This window comes from Solea solea, chromosome 8 (genome assembly GCF_958295425.1).
Source record: "Solea solea chromosome 8, fSolSol10.1, whole genome shotgun sequence".
NCBI classification, from domain to species: domain Eukaryota; kingdom Metazoa; phylum Chordata; class Actinopteri; order Pleuronectiformes; family Soleidae; genus Solea; species Solea solea.
The window spans coordinates 2,503,931-2,521,263 of record NC_081141.1 but is presented as its reverse complement, the minus strand read 5'-3'; the positions used below and the strand labels follow the sequence as shown (position 1 = coordinate 2,521,263).

The 17,333-nt window shown below is 45.1% G+C and overlaps 1 protein-coding gene and 1 long non-coding RNA gene across 14 annotated transcripts in view; one reads left to right on the top strand and one right to left on the bottom strand.

Moving 5' to 3' along the window:
- The window catches only part of LOC131463742 (uncharacterized), a 131,887-nt gene that overhangs the window by 75,724 nt on the left and 38,830 nt on the right, over positions 1-17,333 (top strand). The window lies entirely within an intron of this gene.
- pbx3b (pre-B-cell leukemia homeobox 3b) overlaps positions 529-17,333 on the bottom strand; it is a 51,890-nt gene continuing 35,085 nt past the window's right edge. For 2 of the 13 annotated variants that reach the window (XM_058635719.1, XM_058635720.1), the window contains exons 3-11: positions 12,823-13,064; positions 11,119-11,309; positions 10,030-10,165; positions 9,334-9,363; positions 5,794-5,959; positions 5,155-5,232; positions 4,613-4,725; positions 3,675-3,764; positions 529-1,774 (exon numbers count right to left, since the gene is read on the bottom strand). In XM_058635719.1, the coding sequence (XP_058491702.1) occupies positions 1,682-1,774; positions 3,675-3,764; positions 4,613-4,725; positions 5,155-5,232; positions 5,794-5,959; positions 9,334-9,363; positions 10,030-10,165; positions 11,119-11,309; positions 12,823-13,064 (1,139 nt within the window). In that variant the 3' untranslated portion in view covers positions 529-1,681. The remainder of the gene's footprint in view (positions 1,775-3,674; positions 3,765-4,612; positions 4,726-5,154; positions 5,233-5,793; positions 5,960-9,333; positions 9,364-10,029; positions 10,166-11,118; positions 11,310-12,822; positions 13,065-17,333) is intronic. The other 11 variants (XM_058635727.1, XM_058635728.1, XM_058635721.1 and 8 more) reach the window with 7 other exon arrangements.

Sequence of the window (17,333 nt, the reverse complement as noted above, 5' to 3'; positions counted from 1 at the left end):
TAAGGCTTTACCTGTATCCACACCGTGACCCGAACCCTCGATGAAACATGGAGGACGACACGCCGCGCGTTGTCATGAAAGCAAAAAGGTTTATTCATGTTTGAAATTACACAACTACCACAAGGAAGACTTTTCAGTCCAGGGTGTAGTCTGGTTAGAAAGTAACACTAAACATCTTTAATACATTAGAATCACTGCCACACATCGTTTTGTCATGACTTTTCAGTTTCAGAATCACATACAATAGAAAAAGAGAGAAAAGAAGTCTTGGACCCTGTTGAACAGAGCTTGGAATTTACAGTTCTGAATACTGAAACCTCTATGCATTACAGTTTTTATAGTCATTTTTTTTTTTTTGTCTTTTTCCCCGCATGATTTAGTAACAAGATGAGCAACATTCAAAATGTTTTTTGTTTTTTTTTCTCCGTCAGTATTTACAACAGTTTCACTGTTTGGTGTTAATTAATCAACGACGTTCATCACACTGCCCCTCGTCGAAGCCACACCCCCACCCCCCCGCCCCCACGGCACCAATATCGTCATCACTTTTTCATTCTTTTCGTATTTTTTGTCATTTTTTTCAGTCGCAGCGCAGCAACCCCGTTTTATTAAAAGATTAAAATATACATTAGATTACATAGAGGATGGAGAGTTTACAGTGTTACAAGATGTCGTCAAAAAAAAAGAAAGAAAAAGGGACGTGGGAACATTAAATACAGGCAAAAGAAAAGCAATGGTGGCGGTATGTGGTATAGAGGTAGTAAGTGAGCACTCTAAGCTACAGAAAAGTTGGAAATTATTGGTTCTTATGAATTTGAATGAGGTAACAAAGCCGTGGATTGATGGGTCGGATGTATAATTACTCTTTAGCTATATTATATACAACTTTTCCTGTGTAATGGAAGGGGAGGGGCCATGAAATAATGATCTACTGTGTGTGTGGGGGGGGGGGATTTGTTGATTTCCATAAGTAGTACAAAAAAATGTTTACATATGTACATACTAAACATCGAATTATAAAATATGGAACGGTTGTCATGGTATAGTCAAGCAATCAATTACACTTCTTTATGTTCCGGATGTTTGAATAGTCATTCTCTCGTGCTAATGTACACGGCTGTAAGGCGAGAATAAATCTCAGAAAGAAACTACAAAGCTGCCATTGAGCTGTCAACGGTAGCATTGTTGCGTCGCCGGACAAGATTGCAAACACATTACAGTCAAAGAAACAGCTGCTTTAAATCTATGTCTGCTACGGACAGAACCGGCGGGGGTGGGGCGGGGGTGGGGGGGGAGCCAATTATCAAAATGGAGAGCGGTAATTAAATCAAGAATCAAACAAATGGGCATTTAAAATGTCACGTTAAATACACGGGGTGTCATCCGGTGTTTTGAGTCGAGAGCAGATAATTATCCTGAAAGTTTACCGAGCAAACGTCGGAGGGGCTATTTGTTATTCGTGATTACGGTTGATTAATCAAGGGCGGAAAAGGAAACGGTGAACAGTGAGGGAAACGCTCGGCGTTGGTGATGAACAACGAGAAAACAAATCTGTGTGGTTTTTTTTTTGTTGTTTTTCTTCTTCTTCCTTTCTTTTTTTTTTTTAATCCTGTTGTAGTCGGTTCAGCCGGTTGAAAAGAGTCCATGCCCGGCTCTGACGAGACGATGCATTGATAATGGATCAGTTCGAGGTATCGGAGTGCACACTTCCAGGTCCTTCTGTCGGGGATATCACAGAAGACGGAGTCGTCGCATCCTGCCATCCCCCGTTAGCCTGTGACACAGATGGCAGAGGTCGAGGTTACAAACACAAATCCCTGCGACACGAGCCGCGCACAACTTCACACAAAAACTGTCGCAAAACAGTGGAGCAATCTTTGCACTACATGTACATGACGCGTGTCCCGACCAATGGGAGCGCTCCCTAAAATCCAGCGTCTAAGCAGAATTTCAGCTGTGGCCGACAGCTTGTCGCTACATGTTCTCCCGTCAGTCAGGAAGCGGGAGGGCCCCGCGCCGGGGTGAGGCGGGGAGAGCTGAGTGGAAGTGACAGAGCAGGGCCAGTCTTAGCCGGCCTGACTCTGCGCCCGCTCCAGGCGTGACCTAGCCTTTACTGGATCCCTGTACGTCACCGCTAACAAAGCTAAAGGTTAGTCTATGCTAATATATCTATAAGGCACGTTCTGCTCAAAACTGATGATCCTCTGCTTCCACGTGTGCCGAAAGCTGCTGTTCGGCTGCGGATCGCGCAGTTCTTTCACTGTGTGGAAGTGAGAAACCTTGTGAGAGGGTGAAAAACGCTTGATCCTGTGAGGAGTTGACACGTCTAAAGAGCTTATAGCTATAACGCTTTGGCAGAGCGCTGTCAACAATGTGCTGCTTCCTTTTCTCTCTCAGAAACACATCTTATATTTCATATTCACTAGTGATTTAATGCCTTATTTTTATGCTTAAGACTAAGTCTGCATGCGTTTCACCCCAACAGGCGTAACAATATAAAGAGAGCAAAATGTAATATTCTCTCTCTCACACTCGCTCTTAATCTTCCCTCATCAACAAATTAATCTTTACTCCGATAGCTTCAGATTATGCTCCGCTTCACAGAAAGGCACCATATCAAATATCATCAAAGACGACGGTAAAAGGGCTCCGGGCACAAAATAATCACATTTTATCGTTGAGATAAGGCGACGGGAAGATTCTGTGAAACATCTCAAAACAACGTTTTTTTTTTTTTGTTGATTTCAGTCAAACTCAATATCAAAGGGTGTTTATTAAAGTAATAGTGGAGCTGTTTATTCAGCTTTTATTCATATGGGTTGACAAAGAAATTCAGTGTGTGATATTTTACAGTACACACACATACAGATTACTCGATTTCACAATTGAGAAACCGCAACGTTACGTTATACGTAATATATTAAAAGATGTCCGTTTCTTTTATTACACATTTATTTGTGTCATTGTAATTCAAACATGAAATAAACAAACCACAAAACCTCCCATGTCCAGGTAGAGGTCCTGTGTAGAGCTGAAACAATTAATCGATTACTAAATTAATCGATTTTTTTCACGATTCAAACAACATTTCTGATTGTGTAAGCTTCTGAAATGTGAGTATTTTCTTCATTTCTTCGCTCTGGATAACAAAGAAATCATTCAAAGTCAATCATTTGTGATCAACTTTTTTTTTAAGGTTTTCTGATATTTTATTTATTTTATTTTATTTTACTTTTTGGTAACTTGACTTTGTTGCCACATTGTTTTGTCGTGTTGGCATCCAAAGATATGAATAAATGAGACCTATAAGCAGTCTTCATGTGATTTCACTGGAGCTGCAACTAACTATTATTTTCATAATCGATTAATCTGTCGATTATTTTCTCGATTCATTAAAACCTTAAAAAATATTGATCGGTGTTCGTCCAACCTGGAAATGATGATGTTCTCAAATGTCTTGTTTTGTCCACAAACCAAAATGATTCACTTTTAATCATTTCTTTGTTCTCCAGAGCAAAGAAATGAAGGAAATACTCACATTTAAGAAGCTTAAAAAAAATCGGAAATCTTGGTTTAATCATGAAAAAAGCTTAGAACCAATTAATCGATTAATCAATGAATTGTTCCAGCATGTTTAATCAAGATGGAAGCACATTCACAAACCATCTACTCACATTTAAGCCATGTGGACTGTACATTGTGTTTCCCCGGAGAGCATCATTGTATCCTGCCGTCTGACTGATAACATGGCGCAGGGTATCCACCTGACGGGGACAGACAAGGTGGACAGGCGGGTCAGCGCGGCGTCCTGCGGCAGCCGGACACATGACTTCAAACATGCTGAGTGACGCGACAGGGAACGGACGCAACGTGGAACCACACAGAGACTTTTGAGACACACACACGGACCTGGATTTGCAACACAGCTCGTTTCTCTAATGACAAAAAATGCCAGGACATAACCAGCATGCTCCATTCTCTACTGTGCTTATGGAGTAAGAAACTATACGCTAATGCTTGTTTTCTATCCCATTTTATTATTATTTTTTATTTTTTTTTTTACCATAAGCATTGATTTGAATTATTATTATTTTTTTATTTTTTTTGTCGGCCGTGTTAGCTGCGATAAACAAAATGGAGGACGTCAACAACAGACAATAACAAGATGAAACAGAAATAAGATTTACAGAAGAAAAAGGGGGAAGCGGGGGGGAGGTGGAGGGGGCGGGGGCGGGGAAACACAGTACCAAAAACCCAATACCAACCCAAGAGCTCAAGTCAAAGCCAAATGCATTCACAACATGTTGGAATAGTGACCAGGACGTTGCTTTGCGGCATGATAGCAGTGGGGTGGGATTATATTTTGGCTGCCAAAATATTCCATCCAAAGCGAAAGAGTCAGCAAACACTGTAGTCAATTAGAGGTTAGCGCTGGCTTCGCGGCGGTAATTCCGACTGCCTTCCTACAGGGCAGCGTATGTTTGTTTGTTTGTTTGTTTGTTTGTTTGTTTATTTTTGGGTTTAACGTGCTTCAGACTGCACTGTGGATGGCTCAGTACACAGGCAAGACAAGGACAGCGCTCAGGGACTGCCCCTGATTCGTTGATCCTACCTGTGACTGTACATTGGCTCCGACTTGTGCCCCTTGGTAAGAATCCCCATTCAGACTCTGCATGCTCAAGAACATGTCCCCAGAGTTTGGGAGGTTAAAAGAACCTGAAGAACCTGGAAAGGGAAGATGTAAGTAGCTGAATACATGAGAGGAACACACACACACACACACACACACACACACACACACACGCCAAGTGTCTGCATACACAGACCCGACCCAGTCAGACAGATGTACTGAGATGCAAGAAAGACTCCCACACAAGCGGCGAGGGCGAGGGTGAGGGGAGTCAACCAAAACGGAGGAGGAGGAGGATAATCATATTTTTTCACAAATGCAGTGGACACGGATGAAATGACAATCACACGACACAAAAACAGGACCACGTCTACGTGTGGTTGGTAGCTTAAGCTTCCAATTGATCCACATCGCCTACTACCAGTCTGATAGGGGGTGGGGGGGGCAGGGGGGGTCAGGGGAGGGTCGGGTATCACATGGTAAAATGACGAGGACAATAAGAAAGCTTATGAAAAGACCAGTACCAGTAAACATGTTGCTTAAAAGAGTGTTTTTGCTCTCTGCGGAATCCAGCTGAAAATCTTCATCTTTCATCTGGAATCCTGGGTGCAAGAGAAAGGGACCACTTCATAAGCTTACCACATCCCAGAAGTAGGTCAAGCTAGACCAAACTCAGCATTACATCACTCATTAAAGCAAACTAAACATGCCCTATGAGGCTTCCTCTTTCTTGTTTTATTTACATTCAATAAACTGCATGTAACGTCATTTTGAATATTACAGTTTCTAGCTCTGTCTCTTTATTTAGCAGCATCATTCAGCGGCACTACATTCTATTACAAATGACAGGGAGTTGACAGAAAGTCAGGCATTCTCAGGTACCAATGTCGATTCTTGTTTTGTTTAGGATGTGTGTTGTTGTTTTTTTGTCAGAAATACACATGTTCTCGGTTCACAAGTCAGGGATGCTCTCTTTATGCATGACTCTGCTTGGCATCAGCTGTCTTATAGACAGGAGACACTGTGATCCCCAAGCTGGGAGCAGAGCCTGTCACTCTCGCGTTGTGTGAGCGGTGGGTGCATGAGAGGGCTGAGGTAGAGGGCAGATTATGTTTGGGGGGGGGGGGTGTTTTTGTTTGTTTTCTATGTGCAGGAGTGCCTACCGGAGTTAGGTGTGGTAGGTGAGTTGGCCTGGCTGTTCTGCACTGCAGCGGCCGCAGCCTGTGCTGCATTTACAGCAGTCTTGGCAGCATACAAGTTGGCTTCTTCCTGAAACTTGCCGATATTTTTCTTGTACCGGATCCTCTTGTTGCCAAACCAGTTGGATACCTGTGGGTGAGAGCAGAGGGGAGGAGGGGGTGAGGGGGGAGGAGGGGGAGGAGCAGAAGAAGTCAGACGTCAAACAGCCGCCGCACAGTGCACTGAGCTTTGTGATTGTTCCAAGGTGTCATGTTTGGGTCCATCAAGTACCCAATTCCCAGCCCCCTTGCAGTAATGTCCACCGGGTACACAAGCTAATTAAGCCATAATCAGGAGCCACTTGTGTCTTCTCATGGATGGGAGCGCGACATGCTCTCAGATCTCCTGACAAAGCTAAAACACAAGGGGCTCCTCTTGCTTATACACTAAATTTAGTGTATTATATTTGATCCTTACTATACTATTATTACATACAGTGCATCTGTCACATCAGGGTATAGAATATAAATTCAGCTCACACTTAGTAAATGGTGTCGGGTGATTGACACTTTATGTAAATGTACATATACATATTAAAGGCAAACTCATACAATGGTTTAACAATGACAATATGTGCTTAATGTCAGGCCGCAGCACCGCTCTCATTTAGCGCTAAGCTGTACAAATAGCGGCGATGCTAATTCAAAACACGCACGGACCTTTTTTACCTAAGATAGCGTTGGTGCGTTTGCGCTTAGCATAGCAACGACAGCGATGTCGTTATTACGCGCGTGTACGAGGAAACTCAGGGCCTAGGATGCAGTATATCCCTCTCTTATTTATATATATATATATATATATTTGTATATGTATATCTTTTTTATTTCAGTTAAAAAAAAGGATATATATATATATATGCATATGTATATATATATATATATATCTTTTTTTTTACTGAAATAATAACATCCATCATTAGTCAGAAACTTGTGTGAGCCTTGTGTGTGAAGTGAATGCTGGCGCTGCAATAACAGTCGCATAATAATGAGATGATGCTTGTTTTTAATGGTCCTATAAATTAGAGTGTCTTGTCGCCGTGCGGCTGCTGCTGCCCCCCTCTCAGGCCCCTGCAGCCCCACGGCTGGACCAGCCAAAGAGCAGCTGCCCCTAATGATGCTTTATTTAATTTCCACCCATGTGCTTAAATTTTAATATCCCCAGCAGCCCGCCAATGTTGCGGCGTGAAAACTGACTGGATTTGCAGGACATCAGATCATTTCTATCCTGCACGTCTCTGTGCTCTAAATCTTTAATATCTAGGCAATTAAAATTAATGACCATTCAGGCGAGGCCCACTGTTGGCGGGGTTTTCCTTGACATCAATTGTTTGATGGGTTTACCTAGAGGTTAAACTAACAAGCAAGGTTTAATTGGAAGCAATGAAAGCCCTGGCCATCATCCTTTTTACTTAACCTGCTTATAGTGGATTGTGGAGGCAAACACGATGCAATACGCTCACTCTTTAAGACAAGCTCACAGAGTGCCCACAGACCCTGTGAAAATCAGCCCATCCAACGGTTTCATTTAACTTTAGCTGCACGCAAAACACGTCCACGTATGAACACAGCTGCAGCTGCTTGTACCCGAAACACATTCAGTATCTGGTCGTAAGAAAAAGACAGTGAGAAACAGTGAGATGGATTATTCCAGTGAGACACAAACACGCTATGACTTCATCCCTCTCTTGTCCTTTTCTAATGAAGTGTTGTTATGGCTGTGTTCTGCCACTGCATGGTGTTAGAAGCATGGACAGACGCCGCACCGCTCTCCACTCTGCACACACACATTCCTCTCCTGCCCACTGAACTCTGGCTTCAGCGGCTCTCCGGGTTTACCTAAATATTGAACAAATGCACGGCACTGTGAGGTGCGGAGCGCGACACCAATCTACAGAGCTAATTCCCCCTTTTATCTCGTGGCAGGCCATGCATTCAATTGCCTCGTATGTGTGGCGAGAACCAGGTGGTGGGACTGAATTACCTGACATCAGCAGCCTCGAAGGCAGAGATTGTGTAACGACCGTGCACACTCAGAGAGGCTGCAGAGCCGCGGTTAATAATTCAAACTATTTCACCCCATATTTCAGGTCAATGCTCCTCCTCGCCGTACAGCAATGCATGATCTGTCTGTGATCGCCACATATGTGAGGTCATAAGCCTTAAATAACAAATACAAAGGTGGCCGTGATACCATCAATTATGCAGGCCGCATAAATAATGAATAGGAAGTCGGGACTTGAGCTGAAATATTGAGGAGTGTCGCATCAGAAGAAAAATGCCTGAGAATCTAAATGATGTAAATGAACTGTCTGTAGTGACATTTGTCTTAAATGCTGAACCGCTCACACTCGGCAGACCCAGATCCACCCACGCCGCGGCCGCTCAGTCATTCAGGAGCCCGGCATGCTTTTTGAGAGCCCCACTTCAAATGCCAATATTAATGCTAATAGCTCAGTGTGCTTCAGCGACGCGCGGGAGATTAAACGAGATTAAACGTGTTTTTGTTGTCCAGTGAAGGTTCTCCTGTATCCTGTAGCATTTCAATCAAACACAGGATTTGAAGTGCAGGGGACGCGGGGACTTTCGTCAGCGACAAATATTGGCATACCATACACAACGGATGGTTTTTGTTTAATGAACTGCTTGTGCAAAGAGTTTGGGGGTATTTGGGGAGGAGGGAGTGGAATGATTTGGCCACAGCGAGTGGTTTGCGACTCTGAGAGGGCTCGGGCACGGAGAGGAGGAATAGCTCACGGTGTACTCTGCATCATGACGAGCGTTTGGCTGTGTTATTCACTTAAAATGAGCCTGAGCACTAAGGAATAAGTCAATAAGATCTGTCTGCCGTGGCCCCTGCTTGTGGAGGAGGGCACCGCAAATGGGGCCTGGGATGAGTTGGAGTGAATTTTTAAAAGCCCTCTAATTTCTGCTCGGACTGATTTGTTCTCATGGGAAATGATACAGTGGCCTGTTTTGCACGGCACTAAGGAAACAGAGTGGCGCTCCGTTTGAGAGGGTCAGTGGCCTCTTCTTCTTTCGTCTTCTTTTGTTTTTTATCAACTGCGACAAAGCACAGCGTGCACACGAGGTGGGCGTGGTGTAAATCGACTCAGATCAGAGACCACACAATCCGTCAAAGCTCCATAACAAACAAAAAGAAATCATAATAATCATGTGTAAAAATTAAAAAAAATGTGACACATTTGTACACACATACGGTGAGGACATGGGTTCTCATGTAAAAGATGGATCAATCAATTGTTATCCACTTTTTTTTTTTTTTTTTAAGACATTAAAAGTCAAAATTTGAGTGACTGGAGTCTCGGATGACATCAGCATTCATCCAGTCGTGTGAGGGAGGGAGTTTCTGTGCGGTGGCAAAAACTGTGAGGCTATTACACACATTAAAACAGAAGAGATACAAAAAAATGAAAAAACAGTGGATCAGGAGAAGTTATGACATACCTGTGATACTGTGATGGTGCTTCCCACCCCCTGAAGGCAAAAAAGAATGGGCTTTTACAGTATCTGACTCTTCATGACTACACTCAATAATACCCCCTCCCCACACAGAACAAAACACTGCAGATTATTGTCAAGATTCACGTTTCTCTGATATTGTGTCTCACGGGGACAAGCACAGAAACAATAGAGCATGAGAAATCTAGATAGTCGTCACATTCACAGCAGGAAAAAAAAGAGCACAGGCTAATAATACTTTGGTGATGTGGGGGATTTAGGTGTGAGAGCTGTCGCCGTCAGGTTCACCCAACAAGGAGGCGACGTTGTATACAAGTATACAAATGTAACTGTGAATTAGCAGTAGTCCTGCTAGTCACACACATAAATACCAAGTGTGAGCGGTGTTTAACTGCTTTTCTTAATAAAGTAAAGTCATTTTTTTCCCTTCCAAGCTTATGACCTGAGCAACAGAGAGAGAACACATGGATGGGGATGATGGGGGGGGGGGGGAGATGATACAGGCCCCCCCTCCCTGTGGCCCTGCTGTGACTGACTGGGACCGGCCGTGACTGAAGCATCATTAGGCAGTCACAATGGTCAAGGTTAGCTGAGGACATTGTGTCTTGGCGGTGTGACCCGCGGTAACTAACCCTCCCCTAGTGATTACCCACCAGGTACTGTGAGATGAGCGCTACCCACCTGGGAAACGGTGATGCTGCACTTCTTCGCCAGCTCCTCCTTCGCCTCCTCGCTGGGATACGGGTTGCTGAGGTGCGAGTAGAAGTATTCGTTCAAGATTTCCGTCGCCTGCTTGCTGAAGTTTCGCCTTTTCCGCCTGAACGGGGGAGAAAAACGAGAGAGAGAGAGAGAGGCAGAGCAGACCTATTAGTGGGCCCGGCGTTTACTCGTCCGTTTGGATCGCACAAATTGCACAATCAATCTCACACATAAATGGTGAAAATAATGAGGAATGGGCTCCAAGGGCCCTCAAGAGCAGAGTGTAGTGTCCTGCTCCAAGAGTCCTGCCAACCCACACAACACAAGAGCGCACCCCGACCAATAAACTGACACACACACACACACACACAAACAAACACACAGTCACGCAACACACACAATGTTTAATTTGGTCTGTTGGTCTCCGAGCTCCAGTCCAAGCGTGTAATGTGTGGAGTTTAGCGCGGCGGATGGGCGGGCGCCGCGATGGAGCGCAAAAGCCCAGTCGGAGTGCATCTCGGTACATTATAGAAATCACGGCACGCACAGTTGAGCATTGTTCCTGAAGTGCCACAGCCCCGGGGATCTCCAGTGGAAACAAGCAAACTCTAACTAGATCTGGGTCCCCCCCCCCCGGCCTCCCAAGGGCACTACTTATCATGTTGTTGAGCATTTGCTTATTTTTGCCTTGTTTACCGCGTTCTCGCGCAGTGCAGTGGGCAGCGAATGTGCTTCCGCTCGGCTTCTCTGGCTCTCGACTTGTGCCGCCACTGTTAGTGATTAGAGTAATCCACAACACCTGCTGGTGACCTCCCCGCCATCCATTTCACATGACTCTGTGCCCGTTTCATTTGGTCGTAACTGCTCTCAGGTGTGAGGGCCATGATTGTCTTGAAAATGGATAAATGTGCGGGGAACATGGACGTAATTAAAATCACGCGCCTGTGCACCGCTCACGCTGTGCGCCGTGCCAGAAAAGAGGGCACAAACTTCAAAAATGACCTTATTTATGGGTTCACACGGAAGCAACACACACACAGAGTATATATAATGCGCACATAATCCACTCACCTGGCATCAAGGAATCTGGAGCGCAGGATCATGACAGCCTCACAGGTGCTCTGTTTCAGCTGCATCTGGATGGAGCTGAACTTGCGGTGGATGATTCCCACCATGCGCTCGATCTCTTTAGGCGAGATGGGCCGCGTGCGAGACTGTTCCCTCAGCAGGTTCATCACGTGTGTGGTGAATTCGTTGCACGCCTGGCAAAAAGGGAGACACAACAAAACGTGGGTTTCTGTGAATATCCAAAGTGAGAGCGGTGCGATTCTTTCCCTCTTTGATGGTCCGACACAATTTTCATAAAGGGAAACGAGTTCATTACACGGAAGCTCTTTGTGTTAAAAGCTTCGACGGACGGAGTGCGCTGTTTACATATTGCTTTGATGCCATAATAGGCGAAGAAGTCAATCGTTGCATATACTGTAAATGCAGATTTGCAATTTGGCCCGGCCCTAATGCAGAGTGAATTCAAACGGCTTTTTTTTGTTAAACCAGTGGTTCATACATGATTAATTAGAATAACTCATTTACGTAGTGCACACTTTAGCTCATTACTCTGAGTAAAATTCGTTAAGTATTTACATTTAGATAATTAAAACCTGGAAACACCCTTAAGAAAGATGCATTTACTCCAGGCGGAGTGCTCGTGCCCCCACGTTCCCACCTCCTCTCTGAGAGAGCGCCGAGTAAATTAGTCTAATTTACCTCGCTGGCTTGCTGAGGCATCACAGTTACACCTTCTATTTTCACCCATAATGCCTCTGTGTTTAATGGCAGGCTTAAAGTGCGAGGTGAAGGGGATGATCATACTTTGGTTTAACGCGGATGATTAAGGCACTCCTCTGGATCGCTGTCATCAACCTGGGCGCAGTGCATTCTTTTTCTAAGCTGACAGGTTTTCCTCACATATTCTCACATTCTTAACAATTTTGGTACCATCAGTTACTTGTACTCTTGAGTACTTGAGTAGTCTTTTCACTGCAATTATTTCCACGAGTACTTTTACTTCTACTTGAGTAATTATTATCTTAAAGGAACCGTACTTTTACTTCTACTTGAGTAATTATTATCTTAAAGGAACCGTACTTTTACTTCTACTTGAGTAATTATTATCTTAAAGGAACCGTACTTTTACTTCTACTTGAGTAATTATCATCTTAAAGGAACCGTACTTTTACTTCTACTTGAGTAATTATCATCTTAAAGGAACCGTACTTTTACTTCTACTTGAGTAATTATCATCTTAAAGGAACCGTACTTTTACTTCTACTTGAGTAATTATCATCTTAAAGGAACCGTACTTTTACTTCTACTTGAGTAATTATCATCTTAAAGGAACCGTACTTTTACTTCTACTTGAGTAATTATCATCTTAAAGGAACCGTACTTTTACTTCTACTTAAGTAATTATTATCTTAAAGGAACCGTACTTCTTCTTCTACTTGAGTAATTATTATCTTAAAGGAACCGTACTTTTACTTCTACTTGAGTAATTATTATCTTAAAGGAACCGTACTTTTACTTCTACTTGAGTAATTATTATCTTAAAGGAACCGTACTTTTACTTCTACTTGAGTAATTATTATCTTAAAGGAACCGTACTTTTACTTCTACTTGAGTAATTATTATCTTAAAGGAACCGTACTTTTACTTCTACTTGAGTAATTATTATCTTAAAGTAACCGTACTTTTACTTCCGCGGTGCTCTTGTACCTGTTCATATTTCTCCAGCTCCGTGTGGTAGATCTGCCTGATCTGGGTGAGTTTGGCTCTGTAGTCGGAATGTTCGATGGAGTTGTCGCCGGCCCCGCCCGAGGCGGCGGCTGCGGCGGCGGCTGCAGCCGATCCGCCCCCTTTCTCCGGTCCCGCCACGCCCTCCGCCAACAGCATGTTATCTAAGCGCATGAGCTGGGGATCCGGCGGGTCCTCCTCCTGGGCGCCGCGGATGCTGAGACCTGCAGGGGGGGGACAAACGGGGGACACGAGGTCTCATTTCTGCCGAGCTGTTTCCTGTGCCGGTATGAACCGGGTGCTCTGTGTGTGTGTGTGTGTGTGTGTGTGTGTGTGTGTGTGTGTGCTCCCCGTGTCTACGCCTGTTCTCTCTTTTATTTATTTACACACCGCGCCGCACAGTGTGTGTGTGTGTGTGTACAGGAAGGCTGACATGACAGCAACATCCATAAACTGACAAATGCTCAATGGTGAAGTGGCACTTCTGCTCTGTGAAAGGATGCTAAACAGAAAACTATACCTCTAGTGTCTCTGCCTCTGACACTGTGTGAAACCCAGAAAGTAACTGCAGTTTTTGTGAGGGGGTGTATCTTGTGTTATTTTGCAGTATTCTAAGAAGTAATAAACCTGCGCTGGTGGAATAAAAATCTACATACAGCCAACTGAGCGCGGAGTCAATTTTATGTAAAGTGCTCATTTGTGAGTCCTGATTTGTTCTTTTTGCCTCAGATCCTGCGGTTTGTGTATTTCCTCTGGTTTTTTTTTTCCGGTCTCGCCAGTCTGTCAACAAGTCGTAATCACCCAGCAGATAGCCCATGTGCACACCTGGATGCTATTGGCAATGCAACCACAGTGTCTAGATTTACAGAGAATAAACAAAGGAGGGGGGGGTGGGGGGGGTTGGACACACTGCAGGTCGAATTACACACACAAAAACAAGCTCAAGCCATTCAGTCAACAGCAATAAGTGGATAAAAATGTAGCTCAATAGGCAGTAAATACTGAGTGGCCACTCCAACGTTATGATTACCAGAGTTGTTTCAATTCAATAATCCCTCCTGCAATTCGGGCTTTTTCAACAGCTCATTACAGCTTCATTAAGATATGGCTCGCCTCTGGATTCTAAATAAGAAGATTAGTGGCTCTATTGTGCCAGCCAGTGGGCATGCAATCAGAAAAAAAAGCCTCTTCACCATGTTGTGACCGACTGACCCCGCACACCATCATGAAAACATTCCCACAAACACTACAAAAAAAGAAATTAGCAGGCCCGTCATCTTCCAGCCACTCCTCTGACGCTTTCATCTCTGTCGGTGTTTTGTTTCTTCGACCGCGCCGCCGCTGAAAAACAAATTTGGCTCTATTTATGGATCGGGCCTGGCTCTGAGTCTTTTAGGTGTAATGGTGTGAGAGGAGTGGATGAATGTGGCTATTTGTGCTGGAGACATTGAGATGCCGGACGAGGCTCCATCAGGCCCCCGCGCGGCCAAGCCATCCATGTGGACAATATGCTGCTGCTCCACTAACCCTCACCCACATCACACTGCATCTGCACAACTCCACCCAAAGCGCTCGTTCTGGACTGTTTCAATTCCAGTTTCGCGCTGCGAGGAATAAAAAAATGGCACGTTGACCGACCAGACGCTCTAATCTGGGGGGGTTTTTCTGCCACTGGGGTTCATAGTTTCCCTAATTCCGTATTTACTCCCACTCTCTGATTCAACAGCAGCTCAGCAGGCTGCACTTTTCCTTTGTGCTGTGGGTGGCGGTAAGTAGGTAGGCACGTTTTTCATGTCAGGTATATTAAATATAACTCTGGGAAACGCGGCGTACATTTCCACACCAAACCCAGTTGTCACTTTCACTCCACTCACTCTACATCCGGGGGGAAACGCTGCTGAGGGAATTTACAGGGCTTTTCAGCTAAATGGGCATAAATCACCGCTTTCATTCAAACTAAATAATCACAGGCCATAAAGAGCTACTTGTCTCTTACCATATATTACCCCCAAAGTTCCCGTGCGCGATAACGCGGCCACTCACGGCAAAAGGAAAACAGGCCCGAGACGTTAGGAAGTGACATGTAATCCTGTTAGTGCGCCGACGCGCCGAGTGGCCGTGACATTTTTATCATACGTGTCCATTTCTATTTGGGAAATCAGCGGGATAAAAATGATTACTGCGCTGCCCCCGAGAAGCAGACAGCCCTGCAGGGGGTCCACCAGGGGGTATTTGTGCCACAGCTGTTCCGGCGGGTCATTTATAACACACACACACACACAGAGAAAGACGCACAGGTGTCTCTCTTTGTCGTCGCACAACTTCCGCGGCGAGATAACATCTTTAATTTGACAAATCTGTGTAGTAACCTGCACCTCCTCGCGCTGCAGTGCCGCTCGGGCCCCGGCTCGGATCCCACCCTTTGTCTGCGGATACGGGTATTAGAACAGGTTCCGGTACCCGAGCCTAGCGCTAATCCACCTCCTCCGCAAGTCAAAGTGGGATTAATCTCGGTGCAGAAAGTTGTGTCACCTTGATAAAGGCCCGCGAGCGGCGGGAACTCGGAGAATGGAAAAAAAAAATCGATATACGCCCGAGTTATTTCATAGAACTGTGATGACGCCGGCTCACTTAATTACCAGAGTACATTTAATGATGTAAAAAGGAAAAAAAACTGAGGTAATAATGTAACATGTCCTTAATCAGCCTCATTTGTCATTTAACAATACAGGTGGAGTAGCTGGGGAAAAAGCACTTGCCTATATGATTGTTCCTCATTTCTCCTCTGTGGCTGAGACAAAGGAGACATTGTGATTAATCCATCCCTATCAGTCTGGGGTGGTTCTCCTTCTCATTTTTTACTGGTTTCACCGCCTCTATCAGATCTGAGGAAGTAACAAATTTGACAGATAAAGACAATGCAGCCCCTTTTCCTCTCGTCTACTCTCCCCTGTTCTCTGTTTATAATCATTTCCGGATCAGAGCCGTTGTCTCGTACATCATTCCCTGCTTGACGCCTTGACAGTGATCTGAGCTCGCTGCCTCTGCTCACACTCCTTTCCTCCCACCTTGTGTGTGTGTGTGTCCTCCCCCCCCTGCCCACCCCCCTCTCCATGTGCCCTCTTTTATTCTGTGGGCTTAGCTGACCTTTGGCCCTCTTGCTTGTTTACTCTCATCACTGAAGTGTGAGCAGGAGAGCCATAAAGGCAGAGTCCCGCTGGGTTAATGCAGCCCCGCTGAAGAGGGAAGCGGTTGCTCGGGGCTTCCTCACCTCATTCTGCTGCAGCGGCTGCATCGTCAGATGCCAAGAAACACACGAGGAAAGCAGTGAATCCAAAGGAATCCACAGTGAAATATTCTGTTTATGTCTCTCTGTGATGCAGTGAAGTCATTTCTGAACACACGGAGACTCCAGAGCCTCCCGTTCACGGCGAGTAACCCAGCTCCGGCCACGTATCGACACTCTGTTCATCTAATTGCATTGATCCGCAAAGGTCTCCCAAAGCTAACTAATCGAAAACAGAATTTATTTTCTGTCAATATTTGCAAAGGTCATCTCTCTGGAAGCGGCGGAGTCGACGGTGGGAGCGGGGAGGAGGCGGACGAGAGAGGAGGGAAGGACCGTGGCATCTAGCCTGTTACTGAGGCTCATCCGAGGTGAGCTTTAACTCGGGCTTGGCACTCATGATCCAAGGCCTCTAATCCACCGTGTTATTAAAACCCGCTGCCAAAGCGACACACTGGAGACCACAGAGGGCTTAAAGTATCCGTTTCACAAAGACGCCAGTGTCACTGCCGCCGCGTTCCACTTCTCCCTTTGACTTCATATCATCTCCTTTGTCGTGGCGCCCGGATCGGCGACTTTTGGGCTCCAGAAGCGCGGGCGCTGGATCGAGTTACCGCTGCAAAAATCTTTTGTTCTGACAAACGAAACATAAGGAGATCCTCTTTCATCGACGTCCTTAAAGCTTGGCCTACATCCACATGGCACAAAGAATCTGAGCGAGTGCCTGCGGCGCTCTCGCTAGCATGTACAGTAATTAACATGCCATTAACACATTAATACACATTAACTATTCCCAATGTTAATGGCAGAGTAATTATCATACCTGATACCGCGCTGTGGGGAACCCGGAGCACATTTGACACTTTGTGCTTTTCACTTTCTTTGTTGAGGAAAGAATCATTTTCGGTCGGTGACATAGAACAGATAGTACCGTAGCACAACTCGGCACCAAGGCTTGGATTTAAAGGCAAAGTTGAAACTACTGGAGGGGACTGAGAGAGTCTGGTGATTAAATGCAGAGTAAAAGGAGGCCGGGAAGGGCCCTAAACCGGGGGAATCCCTGTCTGGAATGATGATGTATTTCCTCCCAGTGTGGTGAGTGATAAGCTAATCAGCCACACTGACAGTGAAGTGTTACAGCCCCCCAGTGCTGGGTCAAGACTTCTCCCATCATACACCAGCAGCGCACGCTAAACAGACAGTGCGT